Here is a 24,778-nt window from a genome sequence, read left to right as displayed (position 1 = left end):
GCTGGGTGCCTCCCCCAGCACCCTCCTCCTAAGCACCTCCCTTTTAATAGAGCCCAGCAGGGCTTTATCAGCCAGTGCCTTCTGCCCAGGAAGCCAGCTGCAGTGTGAGTACTCTCATCTCTGTTCATTTCTAACTGTTCCTTGTCGGGGGGTTGTCTTCTTAGACCTCTCTAATTTTTGCTCTTTTTCGCTTTTCTTTTTTTAATGGAGAAATATATTCAGATGATTGGAACTGAGTAAAAGCAGCAAAGACAGAGTTCTGGTATACTAGGAAGCCATTTACCCAAACCATGGGCTTCTTCCTGGACGCTTGCAAGCAGCGTCTTGGTTCATGGTTTCTACAGCAGGTGGATCAAACTACAGCATGGTTTCTTCCACCGGAGTTCGTGTGGAAGAGGGTTTCAGCAAGGAGTCCACTTGAGGTGCTAAAGGACTCAGCTCACCGACGCTCTATAGGAGTTTCAGGCTGTGTTTTTGAAATAAGTAAAACTGGAGATGTATCAATCCGACTCAAAAAAAAAAGTGGGTACTGGGAATGGCCCTTTCCAACTATGGTTTTATGTGCTGTCGTGCTGGAGGGAGGGTGCTGGAACACCCATTGGGAGAAAGAATCAGTCCCACTACAGGCACGAATCTGGCAGCTTCTTTGCAGCTACCCTTTCTGATGTGGAATTCAGACCTCAAGGCTTCTAGGGGAGTGTGTTCTGAAGAGAGAAGTGTTTTAATCAGGAGACAGGATAGCTGACAGCAGTTTCTTTGTTTCTGATTACAGCTTTAGAGAAACCTGAGCACCTCCCACCGCTTAGAATCAAAAACTACCTAAAATAAAGATTACTGTAAGTATCAGATAAATGTCAATGCTGAAAATTCTCTTATGTATGATAGAGCATGAATCTTTATATGCTTTCTTCTATATCTATATCCAAAACTTTGTATTATTTGTAAAAGTGATACTTGAGGCATAGAAAATTAACAACTTTCAGGGCTCTCTAATTGCACAAATTTCTAATGTATGTTGACAATAGAATGAGCTGTACTTCCTGTAATAAAACAAGGAATGTAGTTGAGCTGAAATCTTGATTTTTCAGAATGATGAGTACTGCTTTGTTGTACTAGTGATCTGGGCTATGAAAAGTGCTTTCTAACTCCTGCTGTAAGCTCATCGGGTGCAGCTTCCAGAACATTCTTGGGATGTTACCTTCAGCACATATAGGCCTTGTTGTAGATATGTCAGCGATGCAGGAGAGTGAGGCTTACTTTGAGGCACAGTGAGATGTTTGTCAGGAGAGTCACTGCTTCGGGCAAGGGCATGGGGTGAAACCAGACGTAGCAGAGCCCTTTGCTGCTGTGCAACACTCCCTCCCCACGGTTATGTCAGGGAGGCCACGAAGACAGGCTGTGTCTAGTGTGTCACTGAGCCCTAATGCCCCTTGCATCCCAGCATTCAGAAGCTGCTCCTTCACTGTGTGTTGACTTGAATAGAATCTTGGGGGCATCAATGTGTGTGGCTCCAGCCCGGAAGACGAAGAGCCACCAGGGCTTACCTATTCCATAAGGCTGACCCTGCTGAGTGAACGTGGATGGTCCCCACTCTGGACCCCAGTTTTCCCTTCTATAAAATGAAGCCTCAAATTATATGCTCTCTCAACTTTTTCTCTCTCTCTCTCGGCTAAGGAAATATCGTTGTTGAGCTCAAGGTTGTCATTCTCCAAGACGTGGTGATTTTGGTGGTGGGGAAATGTAAAAGGGGAATGTAACAGTCCTACCTGTCTCTTTCTCTCCTTTTTTTGTTTGTTTTGTTTTTGTTTTTGTTTTTTTTTGCGGTACGCAGGCCTCTCACTGTTGTGGCCTCTCCCGTTGCGGAGCGCAGGCTCCAGACGCGCAGGCTCAGCGGCCATGGCTCACGGGCCCAGCCGCTCCGCGGCATGTGGGATCTTCCCAGACCAGGGCACGAACCCGTGTCCCCTGCATCAGCAAGCGGACTCTCAACCACTGTGCCACCAGGGAAGCCCTCTTTCTCTCCTTTTTATTTCATTCATTCTTTCTTTTTTTTAAAGTTGTGTATGAGTGCCCTACAGTTGGGTTTCTGCATGTTGTTCTTTATCAAACAAAAATATACATAATGCAACCCACTGGTCAGGTATTTGCCAGATTGTTTAACCATGGATAAACATACACATACACAGTTTTTTCCTAAGAAATGTCAGTAATATTTTCCACGGTTGTGGATTTTTCTGAGTCACTCTAGTAGAGTGTAAATTTTCAGATTTCAAACCAAGCCCGTAGAAGAAAGTAAAAATTAAATAAAAGAGGAAGAAAAAAAATAAAGAAATACCACACATACGACTTTCCTGGGACCTCTGAAGGAAGAATACTATCCTTGGATGTGATGGAATTTTTTTTTTAATAAAAAAAAAAAGGAAACAAAAAGTTGCCACACTTGTTGAATTCAACTAAGAATTGTTTCTTATAAACAAGGCGATGTCCAATTTTTAACAATTCCTAATCAGATACAAGGAGGGGGAAAATGCCATTTAGCAGTTTCTTAGACTGGGCTTTTGCTATGCATACAAAGTGTGGCTAGCATCTTATCACAGAAAATAGAACCCATACCAGGCCTTCTCCTCACATTTGTAAAGATCAAGGCTGAGGGAATTTGTGGCATTGGCTTTGACCCCCAAGATGGAGCCCTAACAGTTTGCCTGAAGTGTTTCAGAGCCTGAGCCCACCCCTCCTTTTGGAACAAGCTTCAGATCTGTCAGCTTCCTGATAGTGGAGAAACGCAGCAGAACAAAACCTATGCATAGGTCTCTGTGCAGGATGATTTGCCATATTTTTCTTTTGTTCTAAGTGAAGTAAAATGAACATTCAATGTCTGCAGTCAGCTCATCATCTCTCTTTGCTGATGGAGCTCTTGTTTATGGAGAAGTTGGCCTTCTCTGTTAATATCTCCTCTCCCCAGGAACTCTCTGGGAGAGCTCCTGCCTCTCTCTACCTTGCATTTCACACCACAGCCAGGGCACGAATCCTGCTGATTCATCTATTTTTGCCCTTTGTCATGTATGGAAAGAAAGGAAGGATGAATGGACGGTCTTTGATTGGCGCCGCTGGTGACGCCCCTCCTGGTCCTCTTTGGAGGGACCCTTTTGGAAAAAAAAGCTGGTGAGGCAGCATGCAGAGGCTTCCCCTGGCTAAGCTTGGCCCTGGCCCATGGGCCACCAGAACAGGTATGCTACCTTTGTGCAGCTTCTCTCTGTGACTCTGCTGTGTCTTTTCTGAACAGAGCCTGGGAAGTGGGTCCTCATGCTCTGCTGAGCAGTGCAGCTTGGGCTGAGCCAGATGCACAGGGGTCTTGGTCAAGAAAGTCACAAGACACTTACCTGGGGTTGGATGCTGGACCTTTGTGCTGCAGAGTTTTGGCAACCATGGAAAAGCTAGGAAAAAGTAGTCTGGGATTTTTAACTTGTGCTCCTCCTATTTTATAAAGTTTTTTCCTTTTGTTTTCTGGTCCTGTCTTTTTAGTTGAAATTTAATGACCTACTTAGATTTGAAAAGCTTGAGCATCAGTTTAAGTTCCTGCTTTGTCACCTTGCATTGCCTTTCTAATTAGGATGTGTGGATTCTTAAATTTCCCTAAAGAAATGCAAACAGTCTAGCATGATAAAATTCTAGGGTGAACCACAACCTTTAAGTTACTGGTTTCTCATAACCAATTCTCATGCCTAGGTTCTGGAGCAAGTAGTCAGGGCTCCCAGGGCTCCAGAGTATTCAGGATTTCAGAATAAATGGTTCCTGGGGGGTTCGGCCACAGCAGCAACTGTCTGCTCAACTCATGAGAAGACCCCTCTCTCTAGGACATGACAACCACACAACCTACCCCAATATGTGGATACTGGAAAGACAAAGCACAGCAAGCCTTCTATACGTTGGGCTGTGGATTCAGATAAATGATTCAGTCTTTATTCAGCTTCGGGTGGCTAGGCAGGGAACTCTGGCCAGTCAGGTTCTCAGTCATATCTGGCCAGTTAGAATATCAGGTTTCATATTTGTTATCTCTAAAATCTCTGAGGTGATGATGTATTTAAAACCCTCTAAAATAAATAAATAAATGCTGGAAATTTTGAGAACATGAATTTGTTCACCCTGGAATAACCCATATACCTAATTGTTTCTGTACTTGATGGAAAATGTCCACTTTAATGTTTTCATTCGGTGCTGCCTCTGTAGGGCCAGATCTACTCAGTCACAGAAACTCAAGGCAATTTCTTGTCATTGCCTGGACTGGAGCCTGATGCCTCTCATAAGATGCATGGCTTTGAGAAAGGGGTCACTGTAGCTGAGGAAAGGGCCTTCCAAGCAATATTTTCAGTTATGATGTTTAAAGAGGGAGATAAATAAAAATAAATGATAGTCATCACTTAGATTATGAAATAAAATCCAATTTTTCACAATTGCTTAATAATTCAAACAGTTTTCCTTGTTTAACTTTGGGGCCAGCTGAGTTCCATATAGACTTAGTTTTGGTTCCTGACCTCCAGCAGTTTTCAGTTTAAGAATTTCTTAATGCAAATGTTCATTGGAAGTCTCACAAATGCTGGTTTCTATCACTATTTTGCCAAGACAAAATGACCTTGGTCTACAATGCATTGCATGAACAGCTTCTACTTTGTGGAATGGTTGGCCATTGTTCAAAAGCAGAATGGTTAGTTGGGCAATGAAATAATACAATTGAAGTGAAATTGTGACTCAATAAAAAATGTTACATTAATTTCTGTACTGGGATTAATAGAAGCCAAAACTAAAATCTGGATTGCAAAAAATAAAAATTTAAGAAGCCATAACTTTTATTATCTGTTAATAGCCATTTGTTGGCTATGGTAAATGGAACAACGATGGGACCAAAAATAGCCATGAGAACCCCTTATTCACAGCCTGGCCACAGAGAGAAGACGAGCTGGTTTAACTGCACGAGTTTGGGGTATTTCCTTGGTCATGTCTCACGTGCCTGTGGCTTCCACATTCCACACTTGTGCCTTCTGGGGTCTGATGGTTTTGGTGTTCCCCTGCTTCACACTGGCCTGGCTGTGCTCCTTGCTTCCTTGCAAACTCAAGGTAGTTTTGCCATTGTCTTTCTCCCTTTGCCTGTTTCTGGGACGACATCATTGGTATTCTTTTATATCTACCATCGGCACCATAAATCCATTTTTGTCTACAGGCTACCATATTCTGTTGATGCTGGTGCTTAGTCCTATTAACACTTATCATGAGAAGTGAAGAGTCTCATAGTGAGCACCAGTCGCGGTTATACTGTTAGTATTTCCCCGAGGCATGCTTACTGTAAGTATGCCCTGTACATTCTTATAGCATACAATTCTTTTTTTTTTTTTTTTGCGGTACGCGGGCCTCTCACTGCTGTGGCCTCTCCCGTTGCGGAGCACAGGTTCCGGACGCGCAGGCTCAGCGGCCATAGCTCACGGGCCCAGCCGCTCCGCGGCATGTGGGATCTTCCCGGACCAGGGCACGAACCCGCGTGCCCTGCATCGGCAGGCGGGCTCTCAACCACTGCACCACCAGGGAAGCCCCATAGCATACAATTCTTAAATTGTAATTCTTTGGTTTTCAACAGCTTGGTCCGCCTCCACCTTTCCCATTTTCTACACCTTTGTGGAATATTATTTTTCCAGTCTTTAAACATTTAAATAACAAATTCCAGAAATAAAGAATATCTGAGGCAGTTGCCTGATGTGATGACATAGTCAAGCAATCTTTGACTTGGAGAGTGAGTAAGAGGCGGTTTTCTTAGGCTGTGTTAACACACACACACTGTTTTGTAAACATTTCTTCTCTTTCAAACTTTTAAAAACAAAACTTTTTTGTAAAATAAAAATTTAATTTAAAATGGCTGCTTGTCTTGGAAAGTAGCTGATTGGTCTGTAACCTGACATCTGGCTCCTTTCATTGGCAGCAAGAAGCTTAAGTACTTAGCTATTTCTATATCATTATCTGACTCCTTACATTGAAATTAACTATTTTTCAGTCTTTCCCACTAGACTGAGCCCTTTGAGTGTAGGATATAGGTGCTAAATAAATATTTGTTGAGCTAGAAACTGAACCTTATGAAATGAAAGACCAGAACCTTTTTTCGTGATGGCATTGAAAACAGTGATAACAAAAGTAGTATGGGGTTTGGGTCTTGGTAATAATCTCCGTGACAACATTTCAAGAGGAAAATGGTGTTTTCTTAGTTCCATGGGATGTCATGGTCCAGATAAAGTGCCTTTAAACTCATCCTCTGTGGCTACTGTGACCAGGTCCCACACTGGCCAGTCCGAAGTGTTCTACATTAGGATGTTTATGAGCTCTGTTCTTTCCTTAAGGAGCCAGAGGAAGAGCTATCCATGGAGGACAGCCCCACTGTGGTTAAACTGGACCAGGGTGGAAATCAGGGTCCACCAGTTCGCAAGAGAAGATGCCTCCCCAAGGCACTTGGCTACATAACTGGTGATATGAAAGAATTTGCCAACTGGCTTAAAGGTATTTACGCTTCCATCCCTTGGAGCAGTGGCTTTGGGGGAAATGGTTTGCTGGTTCTTCTAGTCATATCTTTAGTTATACTCCCCTACCTTCTATCTATCTCTTTCCTCTCCCTTTTTTAACTTTTTATCTTATAACCAGCAAACTTCTTCAAATTTTTTTTAATGGAGATAGTGGTCAGGGCCGCAGTCCAGTTGATATCAGAGGAAGGCACCTGGTTCCTCCTTATAATTTCGGTACTTAAAAAGAGAAATTTTACTATTGGTAATTCATTCCTTTGCCGTATGAATCTGAACCTCTAAGCATGGTAAATAAGTTCATCTGATGCTTTCTGGAACTGAGATTCTAGTAGGGGCAGTTGGATTGAGAGGAAAGAAACTGGTTGCTTTCAGGGATCTGAAGGTCACTAAGGGGAAAGGGTTCAGAGAAAAAGCTTCAAGGAATATCAAAAATTAGCTTCACCTTCATGAGAGGGGATTTTGCTCAGGGTGGGCCCTGGACTTGGGAAGGAGCCCCATTTGCCTCGCTGTTTCCTTAGCTCTGCCCATCTCATCTCTTCCAGACAAACCCCAGGCACTCCAGTTCGTCGACTGGGTCCTTCGGGGCATATCCCAAGTGGTGTTTGTCAGCAACCCCATCAGCGGAATCCTGATTCTGGTGGGACTCCTGGTCCAGAACCCCTGGTGGGCGCTCAGTGGCTGTGTGGCAACTGTGGTCTCCACCCTGACAGCCCTGTTACTCGGTCAGGACAGGTAGGCGCGTCCCTCCAAGCCTCTGCTTCTTGCTTCTTAGAACACAGGAGCCAACCAGTTACTCTGGGCAACAGTGATAAAGCCCCACCCTCCCCAGGAGAAACAACCTTTATTGAACAGAATGCTTTATATGTGCCTTTAGTCAGAGGTCAGGAAATCATTTATATCCTCTTATTCGTGGTTCCTGAATAAGCAGCCAGTCTGAATGATGCCAGATGCTCCTGGCACTACATGGTAACCAGAACAAAGCTATAAGTAATTCCCAGGGTAGAGTCCAAAGGGATCTGCTTTAATGATTGATCAATTATTTATCATCAGCATTTTGTTTATTTACAAAAAATGAATATGGGTTCAGGAAAAGTTTTAGTGGCTTAAAAATCCCACTAATCCCATTATATCTTATTTCCATGCTTAGCTTAGTAAATTCATTCTTCATGGACAGTGCAAAGATTAGCTCAGCTTCCAGAGAGACAAACTGACATAAATTCCAAGTAAGCAAGTTCTGACTTAAGTAATGTTAGTGTGTCTTCTGAACTATGTGTTAGGCTAAACATAGCATGTACTTTATAAACTATCTGCCACTGAAGAATTGATGAGCTGACTCCTACCATGGGAGGAGACGGCTCCTGCCTGACCAGTGTCTTCAGGGAGGCTGCTGGTCTTCTAGGTGGCCAGGATCCATGCATCACCCCCAGTGGATGGTCATTATACAGCTAAGCTCCTGTAACACTTACTGTAAACTGCCTAAGGGGCTTCTCGGGGAGAGAGTCCGAAAATGCTCCACTTTCCCGTCAGGTCCAAGGAGCCTGACTTGTTCTCTATGGAGGGTGATTTTGTACCTTAGGCCAAATTCTGTTCTAATGCACATCAAGAAACAGTCTGTCCAGTTTGGAGGTGTGGTCCAGGATTGTATCATATCAAATCTTCTTTATTGTTTTGCCCCAGTAGAAGTTGACCCATTGTCCTTATCACGTATGGTTTAAAACAGGGGTCCCCAACACCCCCTGTTAGGAACTGGACCACACAGCAGGAGGTGGGTGGCAGGCTAGCAAGCAAAGCTTCGTCTGCCACTCCCCATCACCTGAACCATCCCCCCCGCCAACCCAGTCCGTGGAAAAAGTGCCTTCCATGAAACCGGTCCCTGGTGCCAAAAATGTTGGGGATCAATGGTTTAAAAGACCAGCCATATTTACATGGGTTAGTTTTCAGCTCTCTTTTACTCTCCTCGGTCCTAAAGGGCACATGAAAAAGGTAATTCTGCTTTAAGTGAATACACATCTTCCTGTTGATGAAACTGTGGCATTGCACAACATGTAGGCATTGCAGTTAATTTTTTGTTGATCAAACTCAAGCCTTCAATCCAAAAGTCAGTTGCTGAGAGGACAAGCCTTGCATAGCTCCCCACTGCCCTCAGGTATGGCCTCAATTATCATTTCCTGGGTTAAACCAATACAAGTCGCATCACCTGCCACATATCCTGAAGGATTGTTTAAGGGAGACAAAGGGCTTTTAAGCATGGAGTCTCACCTCTAATACTCTTGCCCAGATGAATATCACCCTGCTGTTGAACTGGTGCCTCCTGCTCCAGTGACAAACAGGCCGGGAGAAGCTTTCACACCATCCTGTACTGCCCTGTAGCGTGACTCATTGCTATATCACCTCCCCCTAAGGCCCTGTGTTCAACCTCACCCACCCACTTCACCATCTGCAGACCCGTGACTCCTACAGACTTCATCCTTGAATGCTGGGTACCTTCAAGGTGCCAATTCTCAGAGCCCTGGGGGGCCTGGCTTGTCAGCCCCGGGGCTTATTCTATACAAATCATTCCATTTCTCACTTGGAGCTTCTTGTCCCCAAATATGAAATGGGAACCATTTTGGCCAGGAGTAGAAACTTACCCAGGACAACATTTAGAAGTGAGGTTAAATGCTGGGAAGCAAAAAGGACCCAAGAAATAATTAGGTGCTATATATGCACATAATTAAATGGAGTAATTTGCCAAGTAAAAGTAATTGTTTTTCTTTGCAATAACTTGGAAATGTATATCTGGAGACAACAAAATGGAAGCACAGGAAGATGAAAATATATGCTAAGTTGGAAGATCTGTGTTTATAAGATCAAAGACACCATGGAAGTAAATTTACATTTTAAGAATCTTACATCTCTCACCAAGAAAATCAGACTTAGGAAACAGTTTCACATCAAAGCTCTATTCAAGTCAGAGGTCCTAATGACTTAAAAGAAATAATAACTTTTGGAACAAAAGGGTAAAAGGAAGCAGAATAGGTTGGATTGCTGATTTCCCTTTCCTCCCCTAGATGCTGGAATTCTATCTTTAGCTATGACACCTCTATAGGGGTTGTTCTATGTGCACATTTGCATTTTATCCATGTATATTTTACTTTTTCATGCTTTTATTAGTATTTGGCTTCTACAGACTTTGCAATAAAATCCTAAATATAATCTCATTTTCAAATGTAAATATTATCTGGAAGTTACAAGTGTCATTTATGTGCACGTCCAGCCAACATCCTCCTGGAAGCTGTCCAAGCTGTGCCTTTTGCCCACAGGTCCGCCATTGCAGCAGGGCTCCAGGGCTACAATGCCACCCTGGTGGGAATCCTCATGGCTGTCTTTTCAGACAAGGGAAACTATTTCTGGTGGCTATTATTCCCTGTATCTGCTATGTCCATGACTTGGTAAGTTGTACCTGGTTTTCGAAATGCCTTTTTGAAAAATGTATAGGGGGAGAAGGCAATGGGGGAAGTTATTATTTAGGGAGTATAGAGTTTCTGTTTTGCAAAATGAAAAATGTTCCGTGAATGGATGGCAGTAATAGTTGTACAACAATGTGAATGTACTTAATGCCGCTAAACTGAATGCTTTAAAATGGTTTAAATGGTAAATTTTATGTTATGTATATAACACAATCTTTAGAAAAATATATTTTTAAATTTAGATTCAGGATATGTCTATTGGAAACATTTAAATACACCGATGCGTGTGGCCTCCACACACACCTCACAGCCAACCCCCCATAAGATTCTGATGTAATTGGTCTGGGGTGTTTCCAGGGTATTGGGAGTTTGAAGGCTCCCAGGAGGGTCTAAAGTACAACCAAAGTTGAGAACCACTCCCCACATCAGTGGTCCTCAAACATGGACACTATCGGCCTCACCTGCAAGGCCTGTTAAAACACGGACTGCTGCTCCCTCCCCCAGGCTTCCTGATTCAGTCCATCTGGGGCAGGGCCTCAGAATCTGCATCTCTAACAACTTCCCAGATGATGCTGTTGTGGCTGATCCAGGGACCTCACTGAGAACCCCTGTGCCTGTATGAACTCCCCTTACCACCTGCCCCTGTCCCCTTCAAAATAATTCTTTACTGAATTCGATTCCTTTTTTAACCCTAAATCCTTCAAACTAGTTTCTATGTTGACACTGTCTTAAATACTTTTTTCCTTTTTCGAAAACAAACATTTCCTTCTTACCATGGTATATTCAGAATATAAAATATTAGTATCCACACAACTGATACGTGTAGCCCACTATGGACAGCGTGCCCACCCTGGATGCAGCACAGATGTGTGGAGGAGAACCTGCTGGCACGGCCAACCTGCTCAGGAGGGACTTCCCACCTATTCTGAAGATAAGGCTCAAGGGCAAGAGGCATCACCTGCACATGGTCACTCACCCTCTCCCCCAATTCCGGAAACCTGGGATTCTGACCTTAAAGTGATGGCTCCTTGATTGGATCAACAAGTGAGGGAACAAAATGGGCCCAGAGACCATATAATCCAATCTCCCAGTTTACAGATGAGGGAACTGAAAGTACCTCCCTGCCCTCGGCCACACAGTTCAACTGCTCAAGGACTTAGAACTCTGCCCTCCTGAGTTTAAGATCTCTTTCCTCCAGTCCACACCACCTGCATCCTTCCTGGGACCATTGTTTTTTCTTTTTCAAGACTAAATATACTAAGACTCGTGGAGATGGTATACAAGTTCAAGATCAAGTTTGCCTCTGGTGGGGAGGGAGGTGCATATGATCAAGTAGGTTACAGAAGGGGCTTTAACTGTTTAGACAATATTCTTTTCAGATGTCTTAAATACTTCAAAAATATTTTTAAAACCTAGATTTATAACTCACTGTGAGCAAACCCAGAGCATAATTTTCCACAAGCCAAATAAGCTGAGAGTTTATTTTTGACTGTATGTAAGAATTATTCTATGACAGGATTTATTCCAGGTGTGTATGGGTTTGGGTTTGTTTTTATTTTTGTTTTTTTTTTCTGTGAAAAGTTTGGCAACACACTTTAGGGACATATTTGCCAATGAAACAAAGCCCCTCCATAGTACAGAGATTCAGTTTGTCAACCTGGCTTCCATTCCAGGGCATTGGGAGTTTGGAAGGCTTCACATGCGTATTCTTCCATTCTGTTCTGTTGTTGTTTTTAGTCCAGTTTTCTCAAGTGCGTTGAACTCCGTGTTCTGCAAATGGGACCTCCCTGTCTTCACTCTGCCCTTCAACATGGCGTTGTCAATGTACCTTTCTGCCACGGGACATTACAATCCATTTTTCCCAAGCAAGTTGTTCACACCTGTAACCTCAGTTCCCAATGTCACCTGGTCTGACCTTAGTGCCCTGCAGGTAAGATACACTATCTTCTTACACCCCCACCCCCCCAACCCCTCCCCCCAACCCCACCCCCACCACTGGCTCTGGAAGACACCCCGTGTCCTCCTGGTTAATTATTCATGGCATCAGAAGCTTATAGAGACTCAGCACTGGGGGGACCTTGCCACCTTCCCCTTTTTTTTTTAAGAATTTTTTTTAAAATACGTATTTGGCTGCGCCAGGTCTTAGTCGCCGCACGCGGGATCTTCGTTGCCGCATGCGGCGTCTAGTTCCCTTACCAGGGATCAAACCCAGGCCGCCTGCACTGGGAGAGCAGAGTCTTAACCACTGGACCACCAGGAAGTCCTTTAACGCCTTCCTCTTGCCGTCTAAATGCTTATTTGTTCTACTCCAAAGCTTTGGGCTCTAAGGGATTTTTTAAATGACTATTTGGTCAAAGCTAATTTTTCTTCCTCTTTTCCTAAAATCTGCAGTGCTAACTCCAGAATATATCTCCACTGAAATTTAGACACTCTATTTCAAACTTGGCCCTTATTTGTGGGGTATGATGGAGGCCAGCCCTTGAGGCAGGGGCCTCCAGCCTGGTGTTAAGTCGTCCCTGACCTACCTCCTCCAATCAAAAGAACTGGCTGCTTACTGTTAGATCCTGTTGCAGAAGCTCTCTATTCTGCTTTTTCTTATGGTGGATCTCATAGAATATGTACAGTAATTCAGATTTCTCAGGCTTCTGAGGCATAAGAATCACTGTTTTTAAAATACTAATACAAGCTCCATCTCGACTCCCTAAATCATAATCATTGGGGTGGACCCTAGGAGCCTGTATTAACAAGCTCCCCAAATAATAGTGACGTGGGCCAGAGTTTGAGAACCACTATCCTAGGATGTATGCTGTGTATTTCATTACAGTTGTGCATAGAGAGAGCACTATTTTTAAAAGGCTGGTTAACCCAAATCAAATTCCAGCTCTTTGTACTGGTGTTTATTTAATAAATCTGTTTAAGGTTTCTTGATTATTTAAAAAAAGAAAAAGAAAACACTTGAAATCAGAAGAAAACCAACCTTACCTTTTTTAGGGTGCAAGAGACTGATTTTTCCGCTATCAGGTTATAAAATACCTTTTGCTGTCTTCTTTGCTGAGCAGTCAAAACATGTGAGGAGTTCAAGTAGCCTTTTCTTTAGCTTCTTGCCCAGAAAATGAATGGGAGCATTTGGAAATAACTCAGAAGGAAAATTAAAAATGTATCAGAACTGCCCATGAAAAAATAGCATTAGTTTAACTGTCTAAAACTGCCCTGTCTAATACAGTAGCTATTTTAATTTGAATGTAAAGTTAATTAACATTAAATAAAATTTAAAATTTAGTTCTTTAGCCTCACTAGCCACATTTCAGGTGCTCAATAACTGCACATATTGGACAGCACAGATACAGAATATTCCATCACCACAGAAAGTGCTAGTGGACAGTGCTGACATGGGGAAGGGGAGTCTTGTCCTTCTCCTCACTCTGAACTACCTCTCCAACATCAGCATACTTATTTCCCATCTCATCAACTCCCCATTTCCCTGGGGAGGGATACCTGAGGGATAGTTCTGCTGTCCAGTTCTGTGATAAAAGACCACACAGTCTGCCTGTGTCAAGTTCCCTGGTCTAGAAGAAACAGGAAATGATCCTGTGCAGACGTGAAGATCCAGCATGGGCTGGAAGAATTTAGGCCCATCTTAGGTTAGAATCAAACTCACAGTATGATCCTGTGCCCTGGGCAAGGACCAGACTAGCATCAGAAACCAACATTGGATCCAGCCTAATTCATGGAAGGAGCGGACACTTCCTTGTGCCAAAGCTGGCCTCCTTGCATCAGAGTCACTGCCTCCCAAAGGTCCTTGCCAAAAGGTGGAAGGAGTGAGATGGGAGGTAGGGAGGATCCCTTTCAGTGATAGCCTTGGTCAAAACAGAACTAATACAATTAATTATGCCTATCCTAGCCCTACCAGAAGTGTTGTTATAAGGAATTATCATTTGTTAGCTTGAATCAAACCCTGTACCTTGTTCCTAGGAACTGCCACTCTGTGAACATATTACCTGAGTTCAGAACTCAGCCAGAAAGCTAGAATTGTGATATTTACATGGATTTTTGTGTTCTGAGGACTGGCAGTTGTTGATAACTGGAATAAGCTAAGGATATCTTGGTTTAAATTTAATACAAGCTCTCTAAAAATGTATATATAATGAAAAATAAAAAGAATTTTTAATTAAAAAAATTTTAATAAAAACTAATAAAAAACATAAAAAGTAAATAAATAAATATAAATTTTAAAAAATAAAGTAAAATTAATTAACTAATACATGTTCTCATTAACAACAGAAGTGTAAATATGGTCCTGACTCATGAACCTGCCAATAATTGCTTCGGAGTTGTGGATAAGATAACCCAACTTTGGGTCTCTGGCCTTAGCACTAATAACTAAATTACGTGGGAGTAATAATACTTCTATTGACCATAGAGATGCATTGATTTATTGGCCTCAGATCTGATAGAGAGTTGAAAGCAATAGAAGTGTGAGCTGTGGTCCCTGCCATCCTCACTGGGAGGCATGGCCGATCCTCACAGGATCAGTGAGGAGCAGTGACACAGCACTGGGAGCTTATCAGTGACCAAAGCCAGGTGACAGTGCAAGCAGTAGAGCCAGTGAGTGAAGGGTCTGGGAAAGGCATGCTCAGCACGCAGCAGGGAAGGGCTGGTGTATCTCTGGGGATAAAGCAGAAGAATGACTGAGATTTTTCCATAGAGAGAGAGAATTTTAAAAATTAGTAGCACTGATCTTGAAAGATAAGATACGTTAAATCTAAAATGACATCGCATTGTGTTTGTGGGTGCCCTATGAGTTTCTGTACAGTAGTTTTAATGACCGCATTTTCTAAATTGTTTCTGCAGTTACTGAAGTCCCTGCCTGTGGGTGTTGGTCAGATATATGGCTGTGATAATCCGTGGACAGGGGGCATCTTCCTAGGCGCCATCTTCCTCTCCTCCCCACTCATGTGCCTACATGCTGCGATCGGGTCGTTGCTGGGGATGGCAGCAGGTGAGTGTAAGACTTGTTACCAGATACTGAGCACCTCCTCTGCTCCATCCATTGTCTCAGGCATCTTCTATACCCCAGACCTTTCTTGAAGGTCTGCTTCCAAGGGACCAGTGGGAGTTCTCGGATAACTTCCCCACCCCAAGACTCCTTCCAGAGCATCCTGCATTTAGTCCGAAGTTCTGACTCCTCCTGTCTTGCCTAATAGGACTCAGTCTTTCAGCTCCATTTGAGAACATCTACGTTGGACTCTGGGGTTTCAACAGCTCTCTAACCTGCATTGCAATTGGAGGAATGTTCATGGCACTCACTTGGCAAACCCACCTCCTGGCTCTTGCCTGCGGTGAGTATCCTGTGCATCTGGGACATGGTTGCTTATGATTATGGGATCAACATCAAGAACAAACAGTCAGAAAGGACTGTGTGAGAAACTAGAGCAGGAGTTCTAGTTTGAGCCCCCTGCTATCTGCTGAGGATGGGACCAGGGCAACTGGCCTCCCCTCTCTGGGAGGGTTTGGGTCTGCTCTGTCTACCTCATTACTCATTTTGAAGATGAGAGAACCATTTTACAATATGTGTATGTTGAGGGATAGAAACTTAACTTGTCCTATGTTCTTCATACTAATTGTTTGACCCAAGAAACTAAAAGGAAACAAGCTAAGCATAGAGTCGGTTCTCCTGGTGAATCAGGTGGTATTAAAGGGCCCTTAGAGAATCACCTTAATCCAGCTGTTCTCAAAAATGGAGCAAACATCAGAATCACCTGGAAGCCTTGTTAAAACCCAGATTGCTGGGTCTCACCCCCAGTCCCTGACTCATTGTTAGAGGTAGGGGGAGGAGTTTGCATTTTTAACAAGGTGCCGGGTGGTGCTGATGCTGTAGCTCTGGGGACCACATTTTGAGAACTGCTATATTAATCCTTTCTAACCTCTGTTTTCTAGCCAGACTCAGCCTATGGGAGCTAGAAAGGGTTCTGGAGATCTCCACTCCATCCTTCTCATTTTACTGTTGGGGTTCTACATAAGGGCAGAGAGAGAAAGTGACACACGGAAAGGCATCCATTAGGGGTAAATATAAGTCCAGAATCCACATTTGCTAACAACTTCCAGAGTTACGCCCACTACACTACTCTCCTTCCCTTTAGTACCATTCAGGCACTTAGGTGAAAACAGACCTCAAGTGCTTTGGATATGAAAAGCTACCATGGATTTCTCTGGCCATTGGAAGGGGAGCTTATTCACTTATAGCTTCTGGCATCCCTAATTCAACACAAATAAAAGTGTGTAAGATAATGTGCTAGAATGAAGGAAATGACACTTCCTTGGGGACAAAGGGGTGGAGGGATATTGGAACATGCAGAAACTTTTGTAATCTCATGGAAACATTTGTCTAGAGTCATTTTATCACCAGATTAATCAATCCAGCCATTATTAAAGTGGTGGGCTACATGTCAGGCAGGATTTAGAGTGAGTTCCTGCATTGGGCAGGACATGGGATGGAACCAAAGATTTCTAAGGCCTAATCCAATTTTGATTGTCTGATGCTCTAGGAAGATTAACAAAACTCAGGTTGCTGTGGTGTTGCCATTCACATGTCATTTTGTCAATTTCTTTATAGTTACATAACTATTTCACCTAATAGTCTTGTCAAAATTTTTGCTCATTTTTCCATACTTGTTTAAAGCTTAGGGCAAAGGAGAAGGGTAGAAACAGATTATGTGGCCTCCTGAGCTCACCTGGGTTAGACTCTTTATTCTGAGGTTGGTTTGAGGTTTCAAACCTTTATTTTTTCTGTATTGGCAGTAGCAGCAAATATGTATTAAACACTCATGGTACAACCGAGACAGTACTAGGAAGAGCTAGAGGTTCAGAAGCTTTAGATCCCAGATGGTTTTCTGTACAGAAAACAGAAGCCAGGTGAGTAAGAGAGAGAAGCCCACAGAGACCACAAGATGCAGAGCTAGGAAACACCTACAGTGCAGAGTGAGTCCCTGGGGGAACATTATAGTTCAGAATCACCAAAAAGCACCTCCTAGAAAGGGTGGCTTTTCTGTAAGTCCTAAAAAGTAAGAGGAGGAATTCCAGTTGGTAGAAAGCATGGTCTGGGCCAGCATAGGGACAGTCTGAGCACATCCTTAAAGATAAGCAGAAACTGTCTTGGTCACGGGTGTTGTTGATAAGGTCTGTGAAGGTCTCTTCACAGACTATGGGAAAGGAAAAGCCAAAGATGTTTACAGATGTGTGTTACCCAAAGCTGTGATATCATCATTATTTTCTTTCTATACTTCTATAGTTGTACAGGCCTATTCTACCAAACAAAACAAACAAAAATTCAATCAATACAGAAGAGTATAAAGCAGAGAATGAAAACACTCCATCCTACTCCCTAGACAGAACTTTCTTGCCTCCTTCTTATAAGGACCCTGTGATCACATTGGATCAACCTGGCTAATCCAGGATAAACCTCCATCTCAAGATCTTTAACTTAATCACAACTGCCAAGTCCCTTTTGCCACGTAAGATAACATATTCACAAGTTCTGGGAATCAGGACATGGACGTCTTTGGGGGCCTTTATTCTGCCTATCACATCTCCCTTCCTTTGGATAGATCAGATTTTCATTATTAGTAGAGCATACTGGTTAAGTCAGTATATTGAACTAGTTAAGAGCCCAGACCCTCCCTCATGCCCAAATCCCAGCTCTGCCTATTTTAATTTCAAGAGATGTCAAATGCAGCCCACAAAGGCCGTACCAATTTCCCCTGCCACTGACAGTATATGAGAGTGCCTGTTTTACCCACACTGGGCACTGTCTTTTTCATCTTTGGACATAAAGTTTTGAGACAGACCTCTAGTCCCTCTTAAAAAGCAAATCTCACAGCAAGTTTATGCTTGCCCATATCACCCCGATACTGCCAAACAAAAGGTAAACCTTGTCAGCCAAGGTAAATAAATAACAGGCATTTATCACAGAGGTGCTCTTTTATTAGCTCCTATGGCTTTATCGGAAAGAGGACTTCGGAGTCACTGATAGAGCCTGGTAAAGCTGCCTTCCCTGTGTCCCTAAGCCAGAAACTGCATGGCCAGGGAACTCCTCAATTTTGTTATTTTATCAGTGCAAACTGTAAACACATTTTGTATCTCTTCTTACAGTTGGGTTATCATAGTAGGACTCACACATGGTGGTCTGTGGGGAGGGATGTTGTCTATGAAGGACTAGGATCCAGTCCTCCCTTCCACACTCAAGGGCCTTTTCTCTCCCTCAGCTACTCAGAACGCTGTCAGGGTCATCACCTCCAAACCATGGTGTACAGAACTTCACCTCTAATATAAGGCTTTCCTAGCCCAACCCAGCTAGTCTTAAGTGATGGGCAGCAACTGTTAGACAATCTGATACTCTTACTATAGAAAGAAAAGCAACAGGGAATTGAAAGAGCATTACAATATGAGACTCGAGCACCAAAAGTACGTTAATAGGTATTAAGCTATTGCACTTCTAGGAGAGAAATAAGGTCTCACGTGCTCAAGGGAGTGTCATAGAGAAGCTGGTACTCAGGAGAGAAGGGACAGAGTGTCCCCTCTACTTAGCCAATGGCCAGTGAATATTTCTTGAATGAGTGAATGAATGAATGAACTAAATGGGGGGAAAAGAAAATCTTCTAACCCTTCTCCTCAGAGCAGTACTTCCAACCCATGGTGACAGAGATGAGTTTATAGCTACTGTTTGTGAAAATATATGATTTCATTTGAGATTCATTACCTCCCTGTAAAAAACCTCTTCAAGTTGCCTTTTTACAGATGATGAAACTAGATTCCTAGTTCAGTGATTTGTTGCACAGCAAACAAAATTGCAGAACTGGGATTTGAAGCCCAGATCATTTCCAAAGATCAGCCTTTCCCATTAGCATGAGACAATTCAGATGTGAAAGAATTAGGTATACTGTTGAACAAAAACTATCAGGATAAAAATATAAAATATTGATAAAAGGATGGAAGTCTATAGTAAAGTAAAGGAGGATCATAAGGTCCCTCCCACCACCGCTGCCCAACTCCCCAGAGTAGCAGATGTGATTTCTCGATGGACTTGAGGATCAGATGATGAGTGTGTCTAACACTGAGTGTTGCTGGCCCAAGTGACCATGTGGCCATTATAAGAAGATTATTCTTCAGGCCGCCTCTGTGAAACCTAAGGGCTTCTGCGAGCCCCCTTGGGGCCAGGAATTGAGTTAGCTAGTTGAGATCTTTGATTTTGTTGTTTTACATTGAAAGTCATACATATAACTCAAATTACCTACTCTAATTTGTGCTCAAAGTAAATAAAAACAGGATGTTAATTAATTCATTGACCTGTATGCCAACCTTAATGGTATTTGGGAAAATGTTATTATGGGGAGGAATCCCAGGTCTGTGTTCAGTTTCTGCCAATTTCTGAGTTACTACATATATATATATATACACTATGATATTTGGAACTGTGAATTCTAACCATTGATCTGAGAATCCCAGATGCCATGAGATTGTATGCTGTCTCAAGGAACATAATTTTAATTATTATGCTTGGATAAAATAATGGGGAAGTTTATTTACCATGGAAGGCCTTTTCCTTAAGTGTTATCAATAATAGCAACAAAATAGTACCACAGAAAAGCTACCTTTATTGAGTACTTACTGTGTGCTAAGCCCAAGCATTATCTTCTTCACACTCACACCAACCCGTGAGAGAGAGATTCCTATTACCTCCTTGTACAGATGAGGAAATGGGACTTCGAGAGGCGGCACCGAGCTCGTACAGGGTGGAGTCTGGATTTGAACCCAGAGCCGCTGACTCTAAGCTCATACTTGTAACCAGGATGCTGGGCTCGCTGGTGAAACGCACAAGTTTACATTCCAGGGATTTATACCTAAAGGCAGTCTTTCCTGTAATGAAAAGTGCACCAAAAAGCATTCTTCTTTCCTTTTTTTTTTTTTTTTTGCAGCCCTGTTCACTGCCTACGTTGGAGCCAGCATGTCCAACCTGATGGCTGTGGTGAGTTTGCTTTAATCTCATTTTCTCATCAGTGTGATCGATCAGTTTTCAACGATATGGAAGCCCTCCTGAAGTCCACTTTCGTGGCATCCCGGGGCAGAATCCATGACAGATAGCCACTACTTTCCATCTGCCAGACCTACCTGTCCTCACTTACCCACCAGCATCACAGTAAACCTTAGTCCAAACTACAATCACCAGGCTTGCTAAAAATATCAGATTGTTTGATTTAAAGGAGTGAAATTTAGGGTGTATAATATATTATCAAGTTCATACTTTAACTCTGAGTGTCAAGAAGTTGACTTTAGAATATCTTTCACTTAAACAGAAAACTGGGGCTATGTATTAGTTGATAAATCAGAAAAGGGAGGAAAAGGATAGTTGGTTAAAGACCCAGATTTTTTTTAAATTAAGCCAACAGTTTTTCATACCCCTTATATTTTTTTAATCCCCAATCAGTCATCAGTAAGACTTTTTTAGATCCATGTCCTGGCTGAATTTTTTTTTTATTTTTGGCTGCATTGGGTCTTCATTGCTGTGTGCGGGATTTCTCTAGTTGCAGCGTGCAGGCTTCTCATTGTGGTGGCTTCTCTTGTTGCGGAGCACGGGGTCTAGGTGCACAGGCTTCAGTAGTTGTGGCTCGTGGGCTCTAGAGCACAGGCTCAATAGTTATGGTGCACCGGCTTAGTTGCTCCACAGCATGTGGGATCTTCCTGGACCAGGACTCAAACCTGTGTCCCCTGCACTGGCAGATGCAAGTCCCTGGCTGAATTATTTAGTAGCCAAAATGGTTGCCCATTAAGAGCCTGCTGCTACTCTCTCCTTCCTTTGACTTTGTCCTTCCCCCTCCCCTGAGGAGCCCAGTATCCCCAGAGTATTCTGGGGTCCCCCACCTCTCAGTGCCCTTCCTCACCGACCACTGCAGATGATGCAGGACCGGTTCATGATAACTCTATCCATGTAGATGTGGTCATGGCTGCCACTGGGTTAGGACAGCATCTAGCCCTCTCAACAGCAGCTTCGAGAACTTACCTGGGAGGGTCCTTCTGGAGACACAGTATCTTTATGGTGGAATGTCAAAGCCCTGTTACAGGCATGATGGGATGTCTTAGAGCTTGTGGGGCCCTTCACATCCCAACAAAGGTTCACAGACCTTGGCCTGTGGGCCAGAATTGGACAGGCTGCGAAACAGAGTCACCTAGGGAGATTTTGAAAAATGCAGATCCTCAGACCCTGTCCCTTGGCATTTCTGGTAGAGTAGATCTTGTATGATGCCTAGGCATCTGTGTTTTTTTAAACTCTTCCAGATGTGATGTGAAGTCAGGTTTGTGTACTATCATACCCTGGGGGTCCATGTATAAGGCCAAACCTAACCAAGTACGTGGTGTGTGCTCAGAATTGTGTGAGTTGCCATGGACGCACAGAAGGAAGAGCTACCATCAAGGAGCTTACAGTCTTTTTGAGAGATGGAACAAAAAGCAGTAAAGCAAGTAGAGTCCAAGACCTAGTCTGGGTAGAGGTCAAGGGGAGAGAGGGCTGAACTAATCAAAAATGGCTCTGTGGACCTGATGAGTGGTCAGGAGCCATTGGTGGTTGGTGAAGTGTCATCTCTGGGAGCAAGGTGTCATGTTTGCTCATCCAGTGTAGGAAGTCTGACTGCATGAGAGGGAGGGAAAGACATACATCAACACTAAGGAATGCATGCTGACATTTCAGCGGCAGAATGCCCTGAGATCTTAGACTCAGTCTCCACAGGGACAAGCAGAGTCCAGAGCAGTGCCCCCAGCAAGTCATCCCCTGAGCTGAACGACAGTGGAGTGAAGCATGGTTCCTTTGAGATCCTCTGACAGGATCTCAAAGAAATGTGTGACTTGTCTCTTTTGCTCCAGGTCGGATTGCCATCTTGTACCTGGCCCTTCTGTTTGGCGACACTACTGTTCCTCCTGCTGACCACGAAAAACCCCAACATCTATAAGATGCCCCTCAGTAAAGTCACTTATCCTGAAGAAAACCGCATCTTCTACCTACAAGCCAAGAAAAGGCTGGTTGAAAGCCCTTTGTGAATGCAACCCCCATCCACAGCCATGGTCACAAGTCATTTCTGACTAACTACCCCAGTTGACTTCGAGGGTCTCAAAACTGTTGTTTTTACTACTAACAAATTTCATACTAAGCCATCGGTGATCTGTTCTTTTTCCCATTTTGTATTTTTCTTTCAGACTCCAAAACATGCCCAAACAAGTGACAAGACACATCAAGGTGATGTGCTCTGGCTATGGAATTTAAACCCCAGTGGGGCATTGGCACTGAGACTGTACTGTATTTACAAAGTCAGAATGGTCCACCAGAAAGAGGAAGGAAGACCAAAGCTAATTATTGATATTTATTGATATTCTTGGTGCTTGGTTGCACATGATGTTAACAGTATTAAAAAATTAATCTCTATAAACCAACTAAGCCTTAAGTGAATGGAATTCAGAGTCACAAAATCAAAGTCAACCCAGAATTCTCAGATAAGCCATCTGGCTTATTTAAAATCAATGCAAGTTACACATTACAGGAGTGGTCAATGTCGCAGGGCTCATCACTGAGCTCTTTCCCCAGCTCCTCAGCAGAACCGCCTCCATGCTGTCCCATGTGTGTGACATTCTCTTACAGGAGACGGTCGGTTTGTTTCAGGCTGGCAGAGCTGCAGGAGGGAGAATGGGATCCCATCCTTCAAAATTATTCTGTATTGTCACTTTTCTTGGATATTGCAAAGGATTTTTTAAGTAGTTTATTATCTTTTTTTTAGGAGGATAGATTTGTTTTCAATGAGGTAAAATAAGAGAAGTTCCTGGCTTTACCAGTTCCTAGGTATTAAAAAGAAAAAGTTACATTTTTCTAAAATACTCAGCATAGCTATTTTTACTTTAATCTACCTAAACTGATTTTGTAAATGCCACAAAAGCAGAGAATCGAATACCAAATCATCAACATCCAAGGGCCCTTTAAAGTCACATTTTCAATTCATTTAAGGATGTTATATATTATAAAGACTGAAGGTTAATGCCAGATTGCTTCTGGGTGTTTAGAAGTTGTTTAATTCTTACTTAAAAAAAATCACTATTTTCTGCACGCTTACAATATTCTCACTCAGAAACCAATGGTATTTGAACCATCAAAAAGAAACACAGGTAGGGGGCTTCCCTGGTGGCACAGTGGTTAAGAATCCACCTGCCAATGCAGGGGACACGGGTTCAAGCATTGGCCTGGGAAGATCCCACATGCCGTGGAGCAACTAAGCCTGTGCGCCATAACTACTGAGCCCATGTGCCACAACTACTAAAGCCTGCACACCTAGAGCCACAACAAGAGAAGCCACCGCAATAAGCCCACGCACTAAAACGAAGAGTAGCCCCCACTGACCGCAACTAGAGAAAGCCCACGTGCAGCATCAAAGACCCAACGCAGCCAAAAATAAATAAAAATAAAATAAATTTATTTTTTAAAAAAAGAGAAATACAGGTAAAGGAGTCTCCTGTTTTGCTTTGTTTGTGTAAGTTATCAATCCTATAAAGATTCTATAACCAAACATGCTGAAGACGGCAGTGGGAAGCTCCGAAATTTTGGAGAATTGGAAAATGACACTGGAATCCTAAAGGTGTTTTTCTATTTGGGTTTGAAGTACTCAGTGCAAACTATACAGTTTGCTGAATGAACAAACAGAAGAAGGGAAGTAAACCTACAAATATTTTAGGGAAAAGTTCACTTCTTCATTTTCTCAGGGAAACACTGTTCCAATTTAAAAACCTTGTGACCAAAGCCTTTTGAAACCATGACTTTGCAGCTGTCATAGAGTCATGTATATTCCTGTGGAAAAACTAAATTTTCAGTGTTGGAACTGAAATCTCCCTTGTTAGGGAATTTGTAAAATAAGAGTTGGTGGGGGGGGGGGGGGACAAAAATGCAAGCAGACCAAAGATCACCAGGACTGGAGACCCTGGGGCAAGGTTGAGGGAACCAGAGCCTCTCAGTGTCTCCAAGTCCGTGTTCACAGGGAAGCCCTAGCGGGCTGACCATATGCCCTTTTCCCACGTGCTCACACAGACTTGTAAATAGGAACATTTTAAAACCTTGTACATTGTCTAATTTAAATAGTATTCATTTTCTCAAGCTATTTTTGTTGCTAAGTATTATCCTAATAATTTTAGTGAATATTTTATTGATTTTCCTAAGGAGTGCTTATATTCTTTTCTATTGCCTGTATGACAAATTTCTATGTAAGAATATGAATAAATTATACACACAGCTCAGTTTTGTGTAAATTTTGTTTAGAAGTCATATATGCCTTTTATAGCCATTGTGTACATTAACAATGACACGCATAGGTATGTATTGCTTATATTTCAATGTACTAGAATCCTTATTCCTTTCTTATACTTCATAGTCACACCAGATGCGTAGTTGAGAAAACCCTGTTCAATTTCAGATTTATGAGCCCATCCCCTTGGTTATCCCCTCAACTATCCATTGGTCTCCTCACTCAAGAATTAACATGCATTACTGAGGACAGTTACAGATGTTCAGGGCACTCTCCTAACACTTGGAGAAGAATATCCTGAGAGCCAGCTTCCATGCATTCCCAGACAGGCCCTGGGTACCCATCAGGACTGACCCTGGGCCATGACCTGCCTCAGGGGTCAGTGTTCTAGGACAAACTACTGTTCAGAATGTCATCCCCCGAGGGTGAAGGCCAGTACTTGTCTCTGCCT

At 42.9% G+C, this 24,778-nt stretch overlaps 1 protein-coding gene across 1 annotated transcript; it reads left to right on the top strand.

Moving 5' to 3' along the window:
* Positions 1 to 3,058: 3,058 nt before the first annotated feature.
* SLC14A1 (solute carrier family 14 member 1 (Kidd blood group)) lies at positions 3,059 to 23,870 on the top strand (the record flags this gene model as incomplete). Its single annotated transcript, XM_082852701.1, is given in 10 exon segments — positions 3,059 to 3,151; positions 3,153 to 3,227; positions 6,378 to 6,534; positions 7,097 to 7,286; positions 9,857 to 9,985; positions 11,741 to 11,933; positions 14,855 to 15,002; positions 15,208 to 15,342; positions 19,975 to 20,024; positions 21,914 to 23,870. Coding segments are annotated over 10 exon segments (1,344 nt in total). The 3' UTR covers positions 22,088 to 23,870.
* Between the last annotated feature and the right edge of the window lie 908 nt (positions 23,871 to 24,778).

Source organism: Leucopleurus acutus (genome assembly GCF_964270905.1).
Source record: "Leucopleurus acutus genome assembly, chromosome: 13".
In the NCBI taxonomy this organism is placed as follows: Eukaryota; Metazoa; Chordata; class Mammalia; order Artiodactyla; family Delphinidae; genus Leucopleurus; species Leucopleurus acutus.
Note: the sequence above shows the minus strand (reverse complement) of the source record. Positions and strands in the feature narration are given on the sequence as shown.